This window comes from Cadophora gregata, assembly GCF_030347475.1.
Source record: "Cadophora gregata isolate MNR1 chromosome Unknown scaffold_17, whole genome shotgun sequence".
Lineage (NCBI taxonomy): Eukaryota > Fungi > Ascomycota > Leotiomycetes > Helotiales > Ploettnerulaceae > Cadophora > Cadophora gregata.
This window is the reverse complement of record NW_026695940.1, coordinates 52,211-67,016: the sequence shown is the minus strand read 5'-3', so window position 1 is coordinate 67,016 and position 14,806 is coordinate 52,211. Positions and strand designations below refer to the sequence as shown.

Sequence of the window (14,806 nt, the reverse complement as noted above, 5' to 3'; positions counted from 1 at the left end):
CATGTGAGGTTCGAGCATGGGATTTCACGCGCTACGATTGGCATGAATTCTACCCATGCCCGCTCTCAATTTTTCCGCTTCTTCCCACGTCGTCGCCCAGCTTCAGGATCATATGCCCAACTCCCAAAAGCAGAAGGATCAAAATCCACCATCCACTCAGCAAAGATCTCCGCCCTCTCAATAATATCCATATTCTCCCCCTCAATAACCCCCAGCCTCTCCCAAGTCCTCTTCGCAATCCCCCTCGTCTTCTCACTAACATGCTTATCCACCGAAATTTCCTCAAACCTCCTCTTCCACAGCCGCCATCTCTCCAGACAAAACCCGGCTTTCTTTCCCTTCCATGTACCGACTCCTTTCGCACCAGAACCACGATACTGATCAGACCTGAGCAGTTTTTCGCCAATGATATCAATCCACAGCGCTGCAACGGGAAGGCGTGCGTCTATTCTGGGAGCGCCTTTCTGAGTGGCCTGAGCGCGCCACCATGCTGGTGCGGTGGGTGAGGGTTCGTCTTCCAGGATGTCTCGGAAAGAATAGATGGTCCATGTGGAGAAGTCTCGGATTGAGTCTCGCGTTAGTTTTGCGCTGAAGGAGTAGAGGTTAATTTCCTCTTGGGTGCCTTGCTCGGTATCTGGTACTGTATGTTAGCCGCGTACTCACAACTCTGGTTTACTTCTATCCCTTCCACACCAAAAAGATACGTCTTGGTACTTTTGGTGCCTGGTGGAGCTGTGGGGAAGACAAGCAGACAAACGAGCCTCATCAACCAGTACTGGAAATCTTGGGAGCCCTAGACTGAAACTGAAGATGTCCTCGCTTCAGCAGCCAGATCCTGGGACTATGCTCCAGAAGAGCGTGTACCGACAAAGTGTGGCTTTTTGGTGTGGAAGTTAATGTATTTATCTGTACAGTGTGCTTACCATTCTGGGCTTCCCATGCAGCCATTCCAAAATCGTCCAATACCCTCCACTTGCGATCCAAATCATCGTGTACATCTTGCTTAGCGGCGGCGAACTTTACTGAGATTTCTTGGGCAGGAGAGTGATATGGTATTTGTGGTACGATGAACCAGAATTCAGTCCAAAGCCACCACAGGAAGGAGCTTTCATCTCGTCCAAGTTCCTCCTCCAAATTTTGTTGTGACCACTGGAGATATAATTGGTTGACTTCCTGTACGACAACTTCGACGGACGGATGGGGATGGAGAAGCATATCGGTAATAATTGTGGAGATGCGGAGTGTTATTTCTTCCTTCTCGCAGAAGGGGCTGCGGTGGATTGTGAGGAGCATGGTGAGCTTTGTTGGTATGGATAATACAAATGTTGAGGAAATAAATTTAGAACTTATAAGATATTTATTGGGGATTGACCAGTCCAATTCCGATTTGGATAGTATGGCTTAAGATGGCCCTTCCTAATACGGAAGTGCCCCAATTTTGACGCTAAAGGTATGGAAAACCGCATTTGAAGTAGCAAGTATGATGTATAACAGGAACAGTAATGAAATTCATTTCAATGTCATAATATTGGGTGAGGACATTGGGGGATTGCATTTTAGGCCATGAAGATTTATCTGTTCGAAGGAGAGTACGAAATTCAAAAAAGTATCTCCAATGTCTTACACGAACTTCGCAACATTCAGACGTCGAATGCCATTCTCAAAGCCGAGTACAGGTAGTCTATGACCTAGAAATTGCAGCAAGGAAAGTGCGTCCAACTCGACCTTGAACGGAGAAGAGAACAAGGGAAGGATACTTCAAACTACTGAGAGCTCTTCCAATTAATGTCGTAGCACTGGGCTACAAGATTGAAAACACTGCTTCTCGAGGCCCACATGGATCCATCAGATAACATTTGGATGTAAATCCGAAAAGCATCCACAATGTCCCATCCCAACTTCGCGACTTTCAGAACTGAAATGCCTCACATGCTATGCGCCAGGATTGTAAGGAGGAACTGCATTCGAATCGACTTGGCTAAATAGAAAACAAGAATGGTATTTCATGTCGTCTTCCACTTTCACAATATCGCTGCGCTAGCTTAGAATATTGAGAACACTGCTTCTTGAGACATCGGTAGATACCAGGATACGTACTGGATATCGTTACAAAACTAATTTCCAATGTACCACCAAAATTCGCAACATTCAAACCCAGAATTTGATACCACCGAAATTCAATCCTCGTTGCTGACTAATCCCAATCCACGCTAGTCCCCATCTCCAAACCTCAACCTCAAAGCAGCCCTGGGTTCCCCTCCCTCCCCTCCACAAGCCCACACCTCAAACACAATGACCGTCACCGAAGCCGTCAAATCCGCCGTCGGGCTCAGCTCATCACCAGCTCGTACGTGTCCTTCCTTCTTTCCTGGAGCTCAATTAGCCCTGCTAACGGAGAACATAGCTGCGACGAGAGAGCAGATGCGCGATGCCAATCTGCCGATCCAGTACCGTGATAGCTGTGCGAATCTGCTGATACCGCTGAATCGATGCCGGTATGAGGAGTACTATCTGCCGTGGAAGTGTGAGGTGAGTTCGTTCTGCTGTGTTGGGGTTGGGGACGTGGGCGTTGGTTTAGAGCTTGGGATGGGAGATGGGACGGGATGTTTGGGGAGGGGATTCAGGATTGGGGACTGGGGACATTGGGAATGGGAGATAATTTGGAATAGAAAGGCTGACGATTGGCGCATTGCAGACCGAGAGACACAGTTACGAGAAGTGCCAGTACGAGGAGTTCAAGAAGCGGGTTGCGAAGATGGATGAGTTGAGGGCTGCGAAGGGTGGTGAGAGGAGCAATTGAGTGGATGGCATGGGATTGATTGGACTGGGAGTCCTTGGGATCGATGGGAGAAAGGATTTCGAAACGGTGCTGTACATATATCGCTGCGGATGGTATCGAATACAATGGCAATAGTCTAACAAGGATTTGGGTGGCTGCGGATGATGTGTGCATAGCGTCGGAGCATGCGGATCTTTCGGCATGCTGTATGCTAACATATGACGAGTGGTGGAAGGTACCTTGATAATGATGTGGAGAGCTGTCGTGTTGGAATACCGCAGTGGACAGGTGAAGGCAAGAGACATCTGGGTAGAGGAACTGCTGTCTCTCGAACCACTGGGAACATATTTAACGTACTCAAATCCTGATCTACATACTTCGATGACCCTAAGTCTTGATCATCACACGCCAGGCCTGATACTCAAAGAATGGCGAACGCGATATACATCCCTACAACCCCCTTCTACACGCATGCTAATATCTATCACCACAGACTCGACTCCGAGAGAGCAAAACAAGACAGCATCTTGCCAGAGGAGCTCTTGCATGTCTCGCAAACTCTGGCATCGGGTTTGTTTACTCTTGGCTACACTACAAATTCACACCACCTTAGGGTACATTTACCAGTCTCAGATAACCTCGGCGAGCTATCCAACATCCCAGATGTGGTTTTGTCTTTCACATAGACAGTGACAATTTCAGGGGCAGATATGAAGCCATTGTTGATAGAATGAATCGTAGGTCTTGAGGTTATGGTTAAGGCTTGTTTTGAGATGGAGGCGTATAGTAGCAGGCTTAGGTACTGTATGTTACTGTGTAGGGGTATTCGTAATATGAGATGAGTTCAATAGACAGCGACTCCAGGCTCGGGTATAAAATGTGGAGGGAGATGAGAGGGAGTACCAATCGGCAGTAGGAGAGTTCCTTGGACCCATCTATGCAACAGTCATGATCTCTTCTTGTTCCCTCGAGACAACTCCAATCTCACGTCATCTTTTGGGAAAAGCTGAAGAATGTGACAAGCATGACATTTCAATACTTTGCTTACTTCCTCGGTAAAGTCCTCATCAACCCCTCCAGCAACGCAATACCTGCCTTAACTCCATCCAAAATATGAATATCCTTCGCCTCAAACTCCCCTAACTCCTCCACCAACGCCTCATAAACATCATCATCCATCCCCACCATCCCTGCACACCCCAAACAAATAACCTTAATATCCCGATCTCTCACCAACCTCTTCGTCGCCTCCTTCATCTTCCTCTTCACCAACGCCGGATCAGCAGAATGCAGCTCACCCGCCGACAACCCCGTGCTCTCCACGCCCTTAAACCGTCCAGTTGCATCCACACTCTGTAAATCCAAAAACCGCCTCACTCCATCTGACAGCTCTTCCTCCCAGTAACTGCCCGTACTCACAATTCCGAACTTCTGGCGGGTTTCTAGACGCTCTAGTTTGGGATCGGCGTACACCATTGGTAGTAATGATAAGGCAGTTGTGATGCTGGCTTCGAAGATACCGGTCACATGAATCCCAGTGGGAACTTCATCTTGCAGTCCGGCTACTAATGGATGGACGCTGTAGCATGCTACGAGATGAGCATCGTAATCTTCTAGTTTAGGACGTAGGTCCTCATATACGATGCGTGCAGAGGCCATGCAATCGTCGCTGTTATCTATGCTGGCGGGACCCTCGGGTGCGGTGTATGTTGTTATTTTGGTGGTGGTTGGGAACTCGGTATTGAGCTTTTTAATCAATTGCTCGACCGAGGCTGTCATAGCCTTTGAGGTGTTGGGGTTGATGACTAGGAGTTTCTTGGACTTGGGTGCCATGGTTGCGGTTGATCTTGTATCAGATGAGATGATAATGAGTATGTAAATGACCAAATTTAGATCAGCTTTGAAGAATTAGGTCAAAGGTTGAGAGGTTGAATGGTGTAGAAAGAAGATAACTTGTAACACCAAATGTATCAAAAAAATCTTTCGCATGAAAGTGGCAAATGCGACTCGTGAAAATTGTCCGAAAGCGGCAATAACGAGGCTCAAACTGCAGCCTCGTCGGCGGGGAAGTTGCGCCTCGCTTGAACTACGGCGCCCCATTCGACCACCGCTCATCGAAGCTACGCTTCGTCAACTCCCCCACCAACCCCCCCCATACCTTACCTAGGTAGCCAACTCTAATTGCATCTCCACGACTTCACATCCTCACTTCTCCCACATACTACCATCGAACAGTCTGAAAAATGGCGGCGGAACCTCCAATAGGTATGATACCTCTCCACAACCACATCAGAAGCATCTATTGACTCCATTCCACAGTCCTGGACGGAGGAACCGGATTCCTCAAAGTTGGATACGCCGCACAGGTATACATGCGCCTCTCCCTCTCCAGCTATATCCCAAGCTGATTGTCTCCTCTCCAGAACTTCCCCGAATTCCAATACCCCTCGATTGTCGGTCGACCCATCCTACGGTCCGAAGAGAAGGGCAATGATGGCCTCGTCATCAAGGACATCATGTGCGGAGACGAGGCGGCAGCAGCTAGAACTATGCTCCAGGTATCATATCCCATGGAGAACGGTATTGTGAAGAAGTGGGACGATATGCAGCATCTATGGGACTACACTTTCTACGAGAAGATGAAGGTCGACACTACTGGGCGCAAGATCCTGCTTACGGAACCACCAATGAATCCCTTGCGCAACAGGGAGCAGATGTGCGAGGTTATGTTTGAGAGATACCAGTTTGGAGGTGTTTACGTGGCTATTCAAGCTGTGCTGGCTCTATACGCGCAGGGTAGGTCGTCAGATATGAATGTGTAGGAATGATGCTGATTGGAATAGGTCTTAGCTCAGGAGTAGTTGTTGATTCCGGAGATGGAGTTACCCATATTGTCCCCGTCTACGAATCAGTCGTCCTCAACCACCTTACCCGTAGATTAGACGTAGCAGGTCGAGACGTCACCCGCAACCTGATTGCCCTCCTCCTCCGCCGCGGATACGCCCTCAACCGAACAGCTGATTTCGAGACTGTCCGCCAAATCAAAGAGAAGCTATGCTACGTTTCCTACGATCTAGAACTCGACCAGAGATTGAGCGAGGATACCACAGTTCTGGTAGAGAGCTATACCCTCCCTGACGGCCGCGTAATCCGTGTTGGCAGCGAACGCTTCGAAGCCCCAGAATGCCTCTTCCAACCCCACCTCGTCGACGTCGAACAGCCCGGTATCGCCGAATTCCTCTTCAACACCATCCAAGCCGCCGACGTCGACGTCCGCTCCTCTCTCTTCAAAGCCATCGTCCTCTCCGGCGGAAGCAGCATGTACCCCGGTCTCCCGTCGCGATTAGAGAAGGAATTGAAACAGCTCTGGCTCACCAAAGTCCTCGGCGGAAACCCAGAGAGGCTGAGCAAGTTCAAGGTCCGCATCGAGGATCCGCCGAGGAGGAGACATATGGTTTTCTTGGGGGGTGCGGTGCTGGCGAATATCATGGCGGATAAGGAGAATATGTGGATCAGTAAACAGGAGTGGGAGGAGCAGGGAAGTAGAGTACTGGAAAAGCTTGGTCCTAGATAGGTTGGTGCATAGTTGCATGAGTTTTTTTTGGAAGCTGGGAAGGGAATGACGAAAATGAAGCTGATGATTGTTTTTGCGCCGACCACGAACTTTTTTTCTTGATACAGATGATTTTGACTTGTATCTGCGTGTTTGAAGCTGTGGCAAGCAATGAGAGAAGTAGAGGAAGTCCTCCGAAATACCAATCTCATTTACTTCTCCTTCTCTTCCTTCTGTACAATTTTTGAAAGCTGACTGCGGCGGAAATGCCCATACCGCTGTTGCCATGTCTGGCTGAGATGCTTCCAGCTCCAGCGAGTTACTCTACGTCCTTGAATGTCTCTGAGTATATGCCTGTGGGAGGGTATAGCAAATATCAAAAGCCTCAGACTATTTCCTTGAGCGCAGCAGCAGCAGCCGCAGCAGCAACCTGGTAGATGCAGAGGCGAAGCTGTGTTTGCGTATTTACTTTCTTATTTATCATTCTCTATGTGAGATGATAAGTGAGTTCCCGATTTAGGGAGAAAATGCTGGGATGGAGGTGGGGATGGGGCTTCAATGAATGAGCGAGCTTGCTGGTAAGAGAATGATATCAGGTCAGATGGCTGGAAAAGCAGTAAGTGAAATTGGACTTGGACTGAGAGAGGTGTAAGTCGTTGAGGATGAGGATGGTTGGTGTGCTGGGAATCATTTTCCGGTATTATCGAGTGGTAAAATTGGGGATCTGTGCTGCGCTTGTCATGTTCTTGTCCAGTTTGATATACCGGAGTTCAAAATCCAGATCTACCAGGAGGGAAAAGTTCAGTAACCACCTGGTCTGGGTTGGTTTGGATTCTTAACTACTTCTGTTGTGATTCCCACCTTGCGTGTCTTTTCCTCGTAATTTACATGATTTTGAGCCTGGGGTGGAGATTTCTATCCTTGCAAGGTTCGCACTTCTCTTACCTTTTGATGCAGAGAAAATTTATGTCCTTCTCCTTGTGTTGCGTGTGCCGAAACTTCATGACTTATTCTGTGTTTAGCTTGGAATATAATTTCTCTCTTTCCTTTTCACTGATGAAGCCGATTGAGTGATATAGTTCCGATCGGATTTTTCCGTGAATATTCCGCTTCAGCAAGTGAGAAGTGGGAAGCTGGTAAGCTGATGGAGTGTGGAGCCTAGAAACGATTCGAAATCTTTGGTATGTGCTCCTGGTGCAGCGAAAGATAATTAAGATGCTGTCTTGGAGAACGAAACTGGATTGGGTTGGGGAATATCTTCATGGAAGCTCAAGCATGTCTAGGGGCTCGCTTACAGATTGCAGGCATGACAAAACCCCCACGGACGAGCCTAGAAAAAGGTTCTTTAGAGGACGGGTCTAGAATGATGTTTTATAAATTTTATCAGGGATCTGCAGTTCCTACTGGTATTCGAGACCTTGCTAGCTGCTGCATCTTCAAAAAAGCGATTAATTGAGCCCAGATGGCGTGCTGCTAGATAAGTCGAAGTTGTGCTGGGCATTATTGCTTCTGCTCTTAGCGCATCTTTGTTGATCATAGTTTCTTAGGACCAGGTTGCTACGTATTCTCTCCATTTTGATGCAGGTGCTCCTTTTTACTCTCTGCCAATTTAGACTTCGAAGGATTGTCATGCCCTTTCGAGGCCCTCTCCAGGCCCTCGCTCTGCAGCATTATTGCTACCCAGCGCTGACTCCGAAGGTCGAGGCATGTCTTAAAATGCAAGAAGCCGGAACAACACACAGAGCGAAAAGGGAATCTTGGATAATCTTGGCCGTGCACGGGATACAAACGCGCCTTAGGATTGGTTCTAGATAACCTCTGTGCTGGCTTGACGCTGAGCTGAGGGACGGGAAGGTTCGAGCCTCGACAGCTTTGGGAAGAATTAAGCTTCAGCTCTCCACTTTGAGTGTAGTTCGAGATAGCATAACCTTCTCAGCTCAGCCTCATCGAGCTTCAGCTCGCTTCTGTCCCGAGCGGCAATTAAAGCGGCTCATAGATGTGGATCTATCTACAACATGCATTAGGCCGCAATGAGTCCAAGTTCTAGATTTTGACTCGAGTAGCGGTGTGTTGTCGCTTTGTTAGTCGAAGGTTAGAAGCAGCCAAGGATCGTGAGCCTCATGTATCTAGTGATATGTGACACTGATATTTATGTTTCGAGATATACATCCAGTCATAATCTATTACCTGGTCCCTCTACCCAAAATCAAAGACGCCAGCTTTCCCATGCCCAAATTCCATTCATTTCCAGTCTAGATCTTACATCTTCAGCGTAGGCCCCGATGACGGTGGTCCAGTCGCCAATCTCCTGTACAAATTCTGCGCAAACTTAACCGCTGGATCATCAATAAACCTCGTCGTGATCTCCGCCAACCAAAATGTAACAGGGAGTAAAATGATATGTGGTGCCAAGAACGCAAACTCCAAACCAAGTGGTCCTGCCATACTCAACGGGAATGCGTTCGGCCACTGCGGCATGTTCTTCAAGTGTCGAATCCGTACGAATCCAACTGCGCTGTAAAGTCTGTCCGCAAGGATGAAAATAACAGGTCCATGGACCAGGTAGAGACCGAATGAGATCTTGCCCAAATACTGACAGAATCTCCCCTCAAAAAACCTCCTCAGCCATCCAATCCGAGGAATCGATGCGGTGGTGAAAGTCGCCGCCCAGAATAGATAAAACCATTTATAGTCGAATGTAGCCTGTGGCTTGAGATACGCAAGGTAGTACCATCCTCTTGCCTTCCATACATTGTTCATATCCATGTTGCGGGCTGGGACACCGCTGAGGTACAAACCGATGACGAGGAGGTGGTAGAAGATAATCTGCTTGTATGGCTCTAGACGCTTGATGAAGCGCGGGAGGTCGTTATTGATTGCCAGCAGATCCAGGTCGCAGAGTAACATGCCGGCTATGAACATGGCAAAGAAACAGCCGTCGGTGACCCAGATGAAATACCAGATGAGAACACATTCCGCAAACAGTCGTGAATTTCTAGGGAATCGAGAAAATGAAACGAGTGCGACGTAGACTGCTATTGAGCCTTTGAACTCCTGAGGGATCGTCCAGATATGTCCGTTGTATGGAAAGAATGGATTCCCGCTGGTGTCGAACATGAAGCTGAAATTCTTGATGTTGGAGTACCATTCCCATATTTCCTCCCGGTATGTCGCCTTGTGGAAATAATCGTCGGTGTAAAACCCTGGATAATGTGCCATCGTCATGTAAATGTATGTCGTTATAGCTACCGGAATCCAAAGACGCATCCATCGTCTGAAAAGTGCGGACGACAGATTCTCAAACAATTTTATCGTTTCCCCTGACTGCATTAGAGTCAGGGGCTTTGCAGACAAAACATAACCGGAAATGACAAAGAAGACTGGGACGGCGAAATGGCCTCCTGTCCAGAAGACTCGAAGGAAAGGGAATGTCGCTAGGTAATGTTTGCCTGTGTATCCAAATGCATTCTCGAAAATCTCATCGTCGCCGCTGGTCTCCCGTACCCAGGAGTTGTGATGCTGCCAATACACCAGAAATGCTGCAAATCCTCTCAACCCATCCAAATAACCAGTCCGGGAAAGCGGTTTCTTGTTTGCTGGAGCTTTCGTCAGGATCATCGGCCGGACGAAATCCAGAACCTTGTACAGAGCTCGAGTGTGCAGAGGGACCTTCGATTCTGCTTTCGTGCTCTGCCAGTACCCCTTCTCCAAGACGTTGTCGTTCTCGTGCGCCATGTTGACCTTGTGCCAGTTGGTCGGCGAGTCGGGGTTGTAGTTCGACATTGTAGATGACGACGTCGACGACGAGAACAAAACCGCGAAACAGTCTCAATTAAGGTCGAAGACCGACAATACCAAACCCCAGAAAAATGTTGACGAGGGGTCTGCCAAGACTACAAATAGGGGAATTTCTTTGGTGGGCCAGAAGCCATTAACTACCCTTTCGGTAAGGGTTGGTTATCTTCAATAAATCTAGTCTAGATCGCATTGATCAATAGTTTGCAGCTGATCAAAGGCTTCTGGATGGATCAACACAGGCCTTGGTGGGCCAGCACGGCCAGCAAGTGAATCAAACTCATGCAATGCACTTCCTAGTCGGCTAGTCATCTGTTATCAGCTCTCGACCACGATAATCTTCAACGCCGTCGAGTCGAGGACCCATCTCAGCTCTCCATCTTCACATGCTATGATTGATTGAGGCAGGCCCGGGTGTTGGAGTGGGACAGTCAACATTCAGTAGCACACCTCCGAGGTTGCGTAGCATTCTGCAGCATGTGGATAGCGGGGGATATCATATCTGCACCCGCAAGGGGCAGAGGCTTAGCCGGATGGTCAACCAAAAACACCAGCCGTGTTTTCTCGGTTGCTCTAAGCGAAAAGGGGTAAGAAAGAGAACAACAAGCGAGCCGACTCATTGGACGAATGTCTGCGCCATTGCCGACAGGGGACACCAGACAAACCTAAACTCTGGATCCGGTCCTGGGTGTGCCTCCGAGCATGGCTCAAGCATGGGCACGGCACGAGTGCGCTGTTTTGCTGAGCCTGCTTCCCTGCCGCACTGGGTGTTGTTCCTGAAATCAAACTCAAAATCTTGCGTGGCCCTGTGCGAATGGGATGTTTAAAGCCCGATACTTCCGCCACGAATCCTTGGCTTATCTGAAGGCTGCCTGTGAGAGCTGGAAAATATTTGAGCGCTTCAGCTTTCCAACATCACGACTGATACATGCTGGATGATGTTAGCAGCGCTATAATTGGAGACTCTCCAATAATCGACATGAGGGCTGCAGCGGCCATGCGAGGCAGCAGGCTTCCCCTCCATGCCCTCGGAGCACTGCACTGTTTTTGTACTTCCATGCGTAATTGCCCTGATTTTTCCAAGAAGCGGGATGCTGCCGATTTCTTCCTGAAGAAAGGAAGCTTTCGATCTACCGCCTGTGCGGACGGGCAGTGCCCCTGAAAGACGTTAGTGATCGTCTTGCGCCCCACCCCCGCCTTCTAAGCTATCCCTGCAACGGCTTAGATTGGACGACGGACAACTACCCTAATCATTTTAGAGTCGTAGTATTTCAATTTTGTGATGAAGGACAAGACGGAATTTCCGTTGGGCGCTCAGCGACTAAAAAGGATGGTGGAAACTCTATTGCCCCCTAAGCAACAACACAGCTTCGTTGAATGACGCCTCATGTTGTGATAAGGGGTCCACGACCTTCTGGATGGGCAGTGATGGAGGTGTTCACAGATAAAAGCAAAGTAAAGAAGCAGACGAGATGCTACAATATCGATAGAAAACAAATATGTAATTCTACAGCTCCGAAAATTTGTATGTTGACTGGCAAAAGGGGACAGACACCGTAGATGCCGTGTTCCGTAACTGTTCACCACTTTGTGGATTCCACCGCAGAAGTTTCCTGGAAATTTTGATCTGGAAGATTGGCTAGATATGCAGCCCAGCGACAGATATCCCGCTGAAGATAAGCCATCACGGTCTGAGCCCGTTGAACAATGGTGAGCTCATGAAGTGAAAGACGGATCCTGATGTGAAGTTGAGCATTCGAAGGAGGAGAAAACTTCGTGAACAAAGCATGAGATGTGCCCCCTTGATTAAAATGAGCCCCCGAGGAAGAAACAGTCTGGAAGACAGACGACGAGCTTCGGAGATTTGAGGGAATCCAAATCCTTCTGCACCTGGAGGCTGACGATATTTTAAGAAAACAAAGAGCAACCACAGCGGCTATGGCTGTTCATTTCCACAATCGATCGCACGGGGACTCATCTCTTTTTGGACTTACTCGTAGCCAGTGCAACCTGACGATACTACAGTAGTAGCATGGGTGGCAGAGCATGGCAGATTTGGGAACGTGTTGAGGCGGCTTATGGCTGTGGCGACCTGGGCTTCTGGTGGGAAATTACTAACTGCCCTAGACAAACGAGCTGGTTCTTGGCACCTCTGACTGACTTCACATCATGCCCTCCGATTTTGCTTCTGTGAGCAATGTGGTCGTTGTATTCCTCGGAATCTACCACTTCCTCCCCCCCCCATCACCCAAATCCTTTGCCTCAATGACGTCGCACTTGGAATATTGGTCCTCGGCTCACTTGTGATTCTCTTCTCCGCATCTTCTACTCCGCATCTCTTCACACCCTCACCACGATTATTATCGGATGACAGCAAGGACGAGGAGTGGGCTAAGAACATGTCAGCGAGGAGGCCAAATGTCGCTTAATTTTCGGCTGGCGAATAGGAGGGCGATAATTGGATGTCGGCTAAGCACGCAGGTACCGGCTTGATGTGTTTGGCTGATCTTGCACCTAAATAGAAACCTAAACCCGACCTAGAAATCTTATCACCTCGGTCAATGCTGACTCCCATGCCTGTTTTGGGAGTCTTGTCCTCGAATAGTATATACTAGCTTCTAGCTCCCCTGTAGTACACATGTCTTGCTGCGCGCGACCTCGGTCGCCGCCATTACTCCTCTTCTCGGTCGAGATCATGGTGGGTTGCTGTTGACGTTGAGTGGCGCCCACCAATGATGCCCAGGCCAAGTTTCTAAAAATTTGTGATGTTTGTGTTGCTCTGCGGGAACAGGCAGGCATAGTGGCTGGAGTAAGCGAATCACAGCTGGTGTTTCTCACAGCAAACCATCGGATTATTGCATCGTTGCACTTGTCTTCCCCCACCCATCCTCCAGCATCATTACCAAGGTTGTTGAATCCTACAGTATTAGCCGAATCGCCCTATCTAGGAAGAGTCTGGAAGATTGCTTGCTTGTGATGATGATGACAGACCTTGACGAAGTTGAGATTTGGTGGTAATTGAAGCTCTTAGACCCTGGCTAGACTCGGAATCCACCCAAACAAGCTGGCACCTGGTCGAGCGGGAGAGGCGAACGGTGATTTGGTCAAGCACCTTACCCGTTGTGTAGGGTAATAAGCCATCAGAAAAATTAGTCAAGCCACAAGCACACGACCAACCTGATCGAGCCAAGTGCTATCTCTCCCATCAAAGAGGTGCCATTCCCTCCCCCGTCTTGCTCTTGATCTCGAACGCCTTTCAGCTTTCCTTCTTGCATACTCACGAGCGTCTTCGAGTTCGAGTATCAAGTTCAGCGTCGACAAGAACAAGGTCACTCGTTTTCGAAAAATCGACAACATGCGACTCTCGTACGCTTTCGTCTTCGCCGTCTCGTCGACACTGGTCGCCTCGCAGAGTGCCTCCAGCCTGGTTGCGCAGCTGCCTTCGTGTGCAATCAGTTGTCTGGCGAGCGCGTCAACAACAAATGGATGTGGAATCTCAGACTACGCATGTCAATGCGGTGCAAAGAAGGCGGATATCACCAAGACTGCTACCCCATGTGTTCTCTCTGCTTGCTCTCAAGACGATGCCCTGAGTATGTTTACATTTTTCTCGCTGTCGCTGGCTCAGGTACTTGGAAATACAGGTTGACTGACTTGTCCTAGAAACCAACTCCTTGACCGGCCAAATATGTAAGGCAGCTTCTTCAGTTCAGACTTCGGCGACCAACGGTGGATCGTACGCCTCCTACTTCCCAAGCACCAGCAAGTCATCAGCTACCAGCGTACCATCTGTTAGCTATCCCGCAAACCCACCACCAGCCAGTACACCGGCGGCGTCCGCACCAGCTTCAAATCCACCAGCTACCTATCCACCAGCTTCAAATCCACCAGCAGCAACCGTATCGTCAGCTCCATCCGCAACGACCAGTGGTCCCATTCAAGCAACCGGCGCAGCCTCGAGGGTCAATGGAGGAGTATTCGCTGCCGCTGCTGTCGTTCTTGCCGCTTTTGCTCTGTAAAGTAAAAGGTCTATGAGTGGATGAAGTAGACGGGCGTTTCTCAACTTTCTTCTTCGGTTACGGGTTGGAGGCCTTTTCGGCGTAGACGGTATTGGAAATCGGCACGAACTTTTTACGACGATTCATCAAGTTCTTGGAGTTTTACTTTTGGTCGCTAATGGAGGAAGAGGTGTGGTGGAGAGATTGGGATCCGAGGGGGTGGAAGGGATGCAGTCGACGGAGGTGGGGAAAATGTAGATATGGAAGACGACGGATGGATCAGATCTGGCCATGTGGGAGGGAGCTTTCACTCTCTTAGCGACCTGTTATATACCCAGATCCGGAGGGCATATCTAATAGACTCAACGTCAATTTTCTTCTGTCATGTATTGCTTAATTCTAATCACACTCCTTTTGACCACGCCCGGGTCGCACTTTTTTTTTAAGCAACCTGAACACCAGCAAAGTATTTCCTTTCAGTCAATCACAGAAACTTTCAAATAACTCAAAGGGTCCAACCTGAGAGTGAAACGTCGAGCCTGTCAATTCGCAGCGCACATGCAATTAACCTGTGTTCCCAAAGTTTGAAAACTGGGGATTTCATTTGACAGCTACATGATCGTCGCTGTCACTTGTGCAGTTCATGCCGTCTGTCAAAATTTGAGTTTTAGACAGCCGGCA

At 48.8% G+C, this 14,806-nt stretch overlaps 6 protein-coding genes across 7 annotated transcripts; 3 read left to right on the top strand and 3 right to left on the bottom strand.

The window, feature by feature from the left end:
• Nucleotides 1-65: 65 nt before the first annotated feature.
• On the bottom strand, nucleotides 66-1,293 carry ONS95_005849 (uncharacterized protein; the record flags this gene model as incomplete). Its single annotated transcript, XM_058499283.1, has 2 exons — nucleotides 66-634; nucleotides 924-1,293. The coding sequence occupies 2 exons, from the start codon at nucleotides 1,291-1,293 to the stop codon at nucleotides 66-68; spliced, it is 939 nt and encodes a 312-aa protein (XP_058350327.1).
• A 999-nt stretch (nucleotides 1,294-2,292) lies between these two features.
• Nucleotides 2,293-2,800, top strand: ONS95_005848 (uncharacterized protein; the record flags this gene model as incomplete). Its single annotated transcript, XM_058499282.1, has 3 exons — nucleotides 2,293-2,347; nucleotides 2,405-2,529; nucleotides 2,696-2,800. 3 exons carry the CDS (start codon nucleotides 2,293-2,295, stop codon nucleotides 2,798-2,800), a joined length of 285 nt encoding a protein of 94 aa, XP_058350326.1.
• Nucleotides 2,801-3,801: 1,001 nt separating this feature from the next.
• ONS95_005847 (uncharacterized protein) lies at nucleotides 3,802-4,801 on the bottom strand. Its single transcript, XM_058499281.1, has one exon. The coding sequence runs from the start codon at nucleotides 4,610-4,612 to the stop codon at nucleotides 3,824-3,826; it is 789 nt and encodes a 262-aa protein (XP_058350325.1). The 5' UTR covers nucleotides 4,613-4,801; the 3' UTR covers nucleotides 3,802-3,823.
• Nucleotides 4,802-4,926: 125 nt separating this feature from the next.
• Nucleotides 4,927-6,535, top strand: ARP2_2 (Arp2/3 complex subunit, actin nucleation center). Of its 2 annotated transcripts, XM_058499279.1 has the most exons (4): nucleotides 4,927-5,044; nucleotides 5,099-5,145; nucleotides 5,203-5,575; nucleotides 5,623-6,535. In XM_058499279.1, exons 1-4 carry the CDS (start codon nucleotides 5,023-5,025, stop codon nucleotides 6,351-6,353), a joined length of 1,173 nt encoding a protein of 390 aa, XP_058350323.1. In that variant the 5' UTR covers nucleotides 4,927-5,022; the 3' UTR covers nucleotides 6,354-6,535. The 2 variants fall into 2 exon arrangements, with proteins under 2 accessions (XP_058350323.1, XP_058350324.1); XM_058499280.1 differs by having other exon boundaries at nucleotides 5,203-6,435.
• Nucleotides 6,536-8,397: 1,862 nt separating this feature from the next.
• Nucleotides 8,398-10,814, bottom strand: ONS95_005845 (uncharacterized protein). Its single transcript, XM_058499278.1, has one exon. The coding sequence runs from the start codon at nucleotides 10,113-10,115 to the stop codon at nucleotides 8,592-8,594; it is 1,524 nt and encodes a 507-aa protein (XP_058350322.1). The 5' UTR covers nucleotides 10,116-10,814; the 3' UTR covers nucleotides 8,398-8,591.
• Nucleotides 10,815-13,482: 2,668 nt separating this feature from the next.
• Nucleotides 13,483-14,146, top strand: ONS95_005844 (uncharacterized protein; the record flags this gene model as incomplete). The annotated part of the gene is made up of 2 exons (XM_058499277.1): nucleotides 13,483-13,720; nucleotides 13,791-14,146. The coding sequence occupies 2 exons, from the start codon at nucleotides 13,483-13,485 to the stop codon at nucleotides 14,144-14,146; spliced, it is 594 nt and encodes a 197-aa protein (XP_058350321.1).
• Between the last annotated feature and the right edge of the window lie 660 nt (nucleotides 14,147-14,806).

What these genes read in the sequence shown, in the direction of transcription:
- ONS95_005847 (XM_058499281.1), bottom strand. Translation starts at nt 4,612, where the DNA reads ATGGCACCCAAGTCCAAGAAACTCCTAGTCATCAACCCCAACACCTCA.
- ARP2_2 (XM_058499279.1), top strand. Translation starts at nt 5,023, where the DNA reads ATGGCGGCGGAACCTCCAATAG. An exon ending in AAGTTGGATACGCCGCACAG is followed by an intron (nt 5,146 to 5,202) that starts GTATACATGCGC and finishes TCTCCTCTCCAG; the next exon opens with AACTTCCCCGAATTCCAATA. An exon ending in GCTGGCTCTATACGCGCAGG is followed by an intron (nt 5,576 to 5,622) that starts GTAGGTCGTCAG and finishes TGATTGGAATAG; the next exon opens with GTCTTAGCTCAGGAGTAGTT.
- ONS95_005845 (XM_058499278.1), bottom strand. Translation starts at nt 10,115, where the DNA reads ATGTCGAACTACAACCCCGACTCGCCGACCAACTGGCACAAGGTCAAC.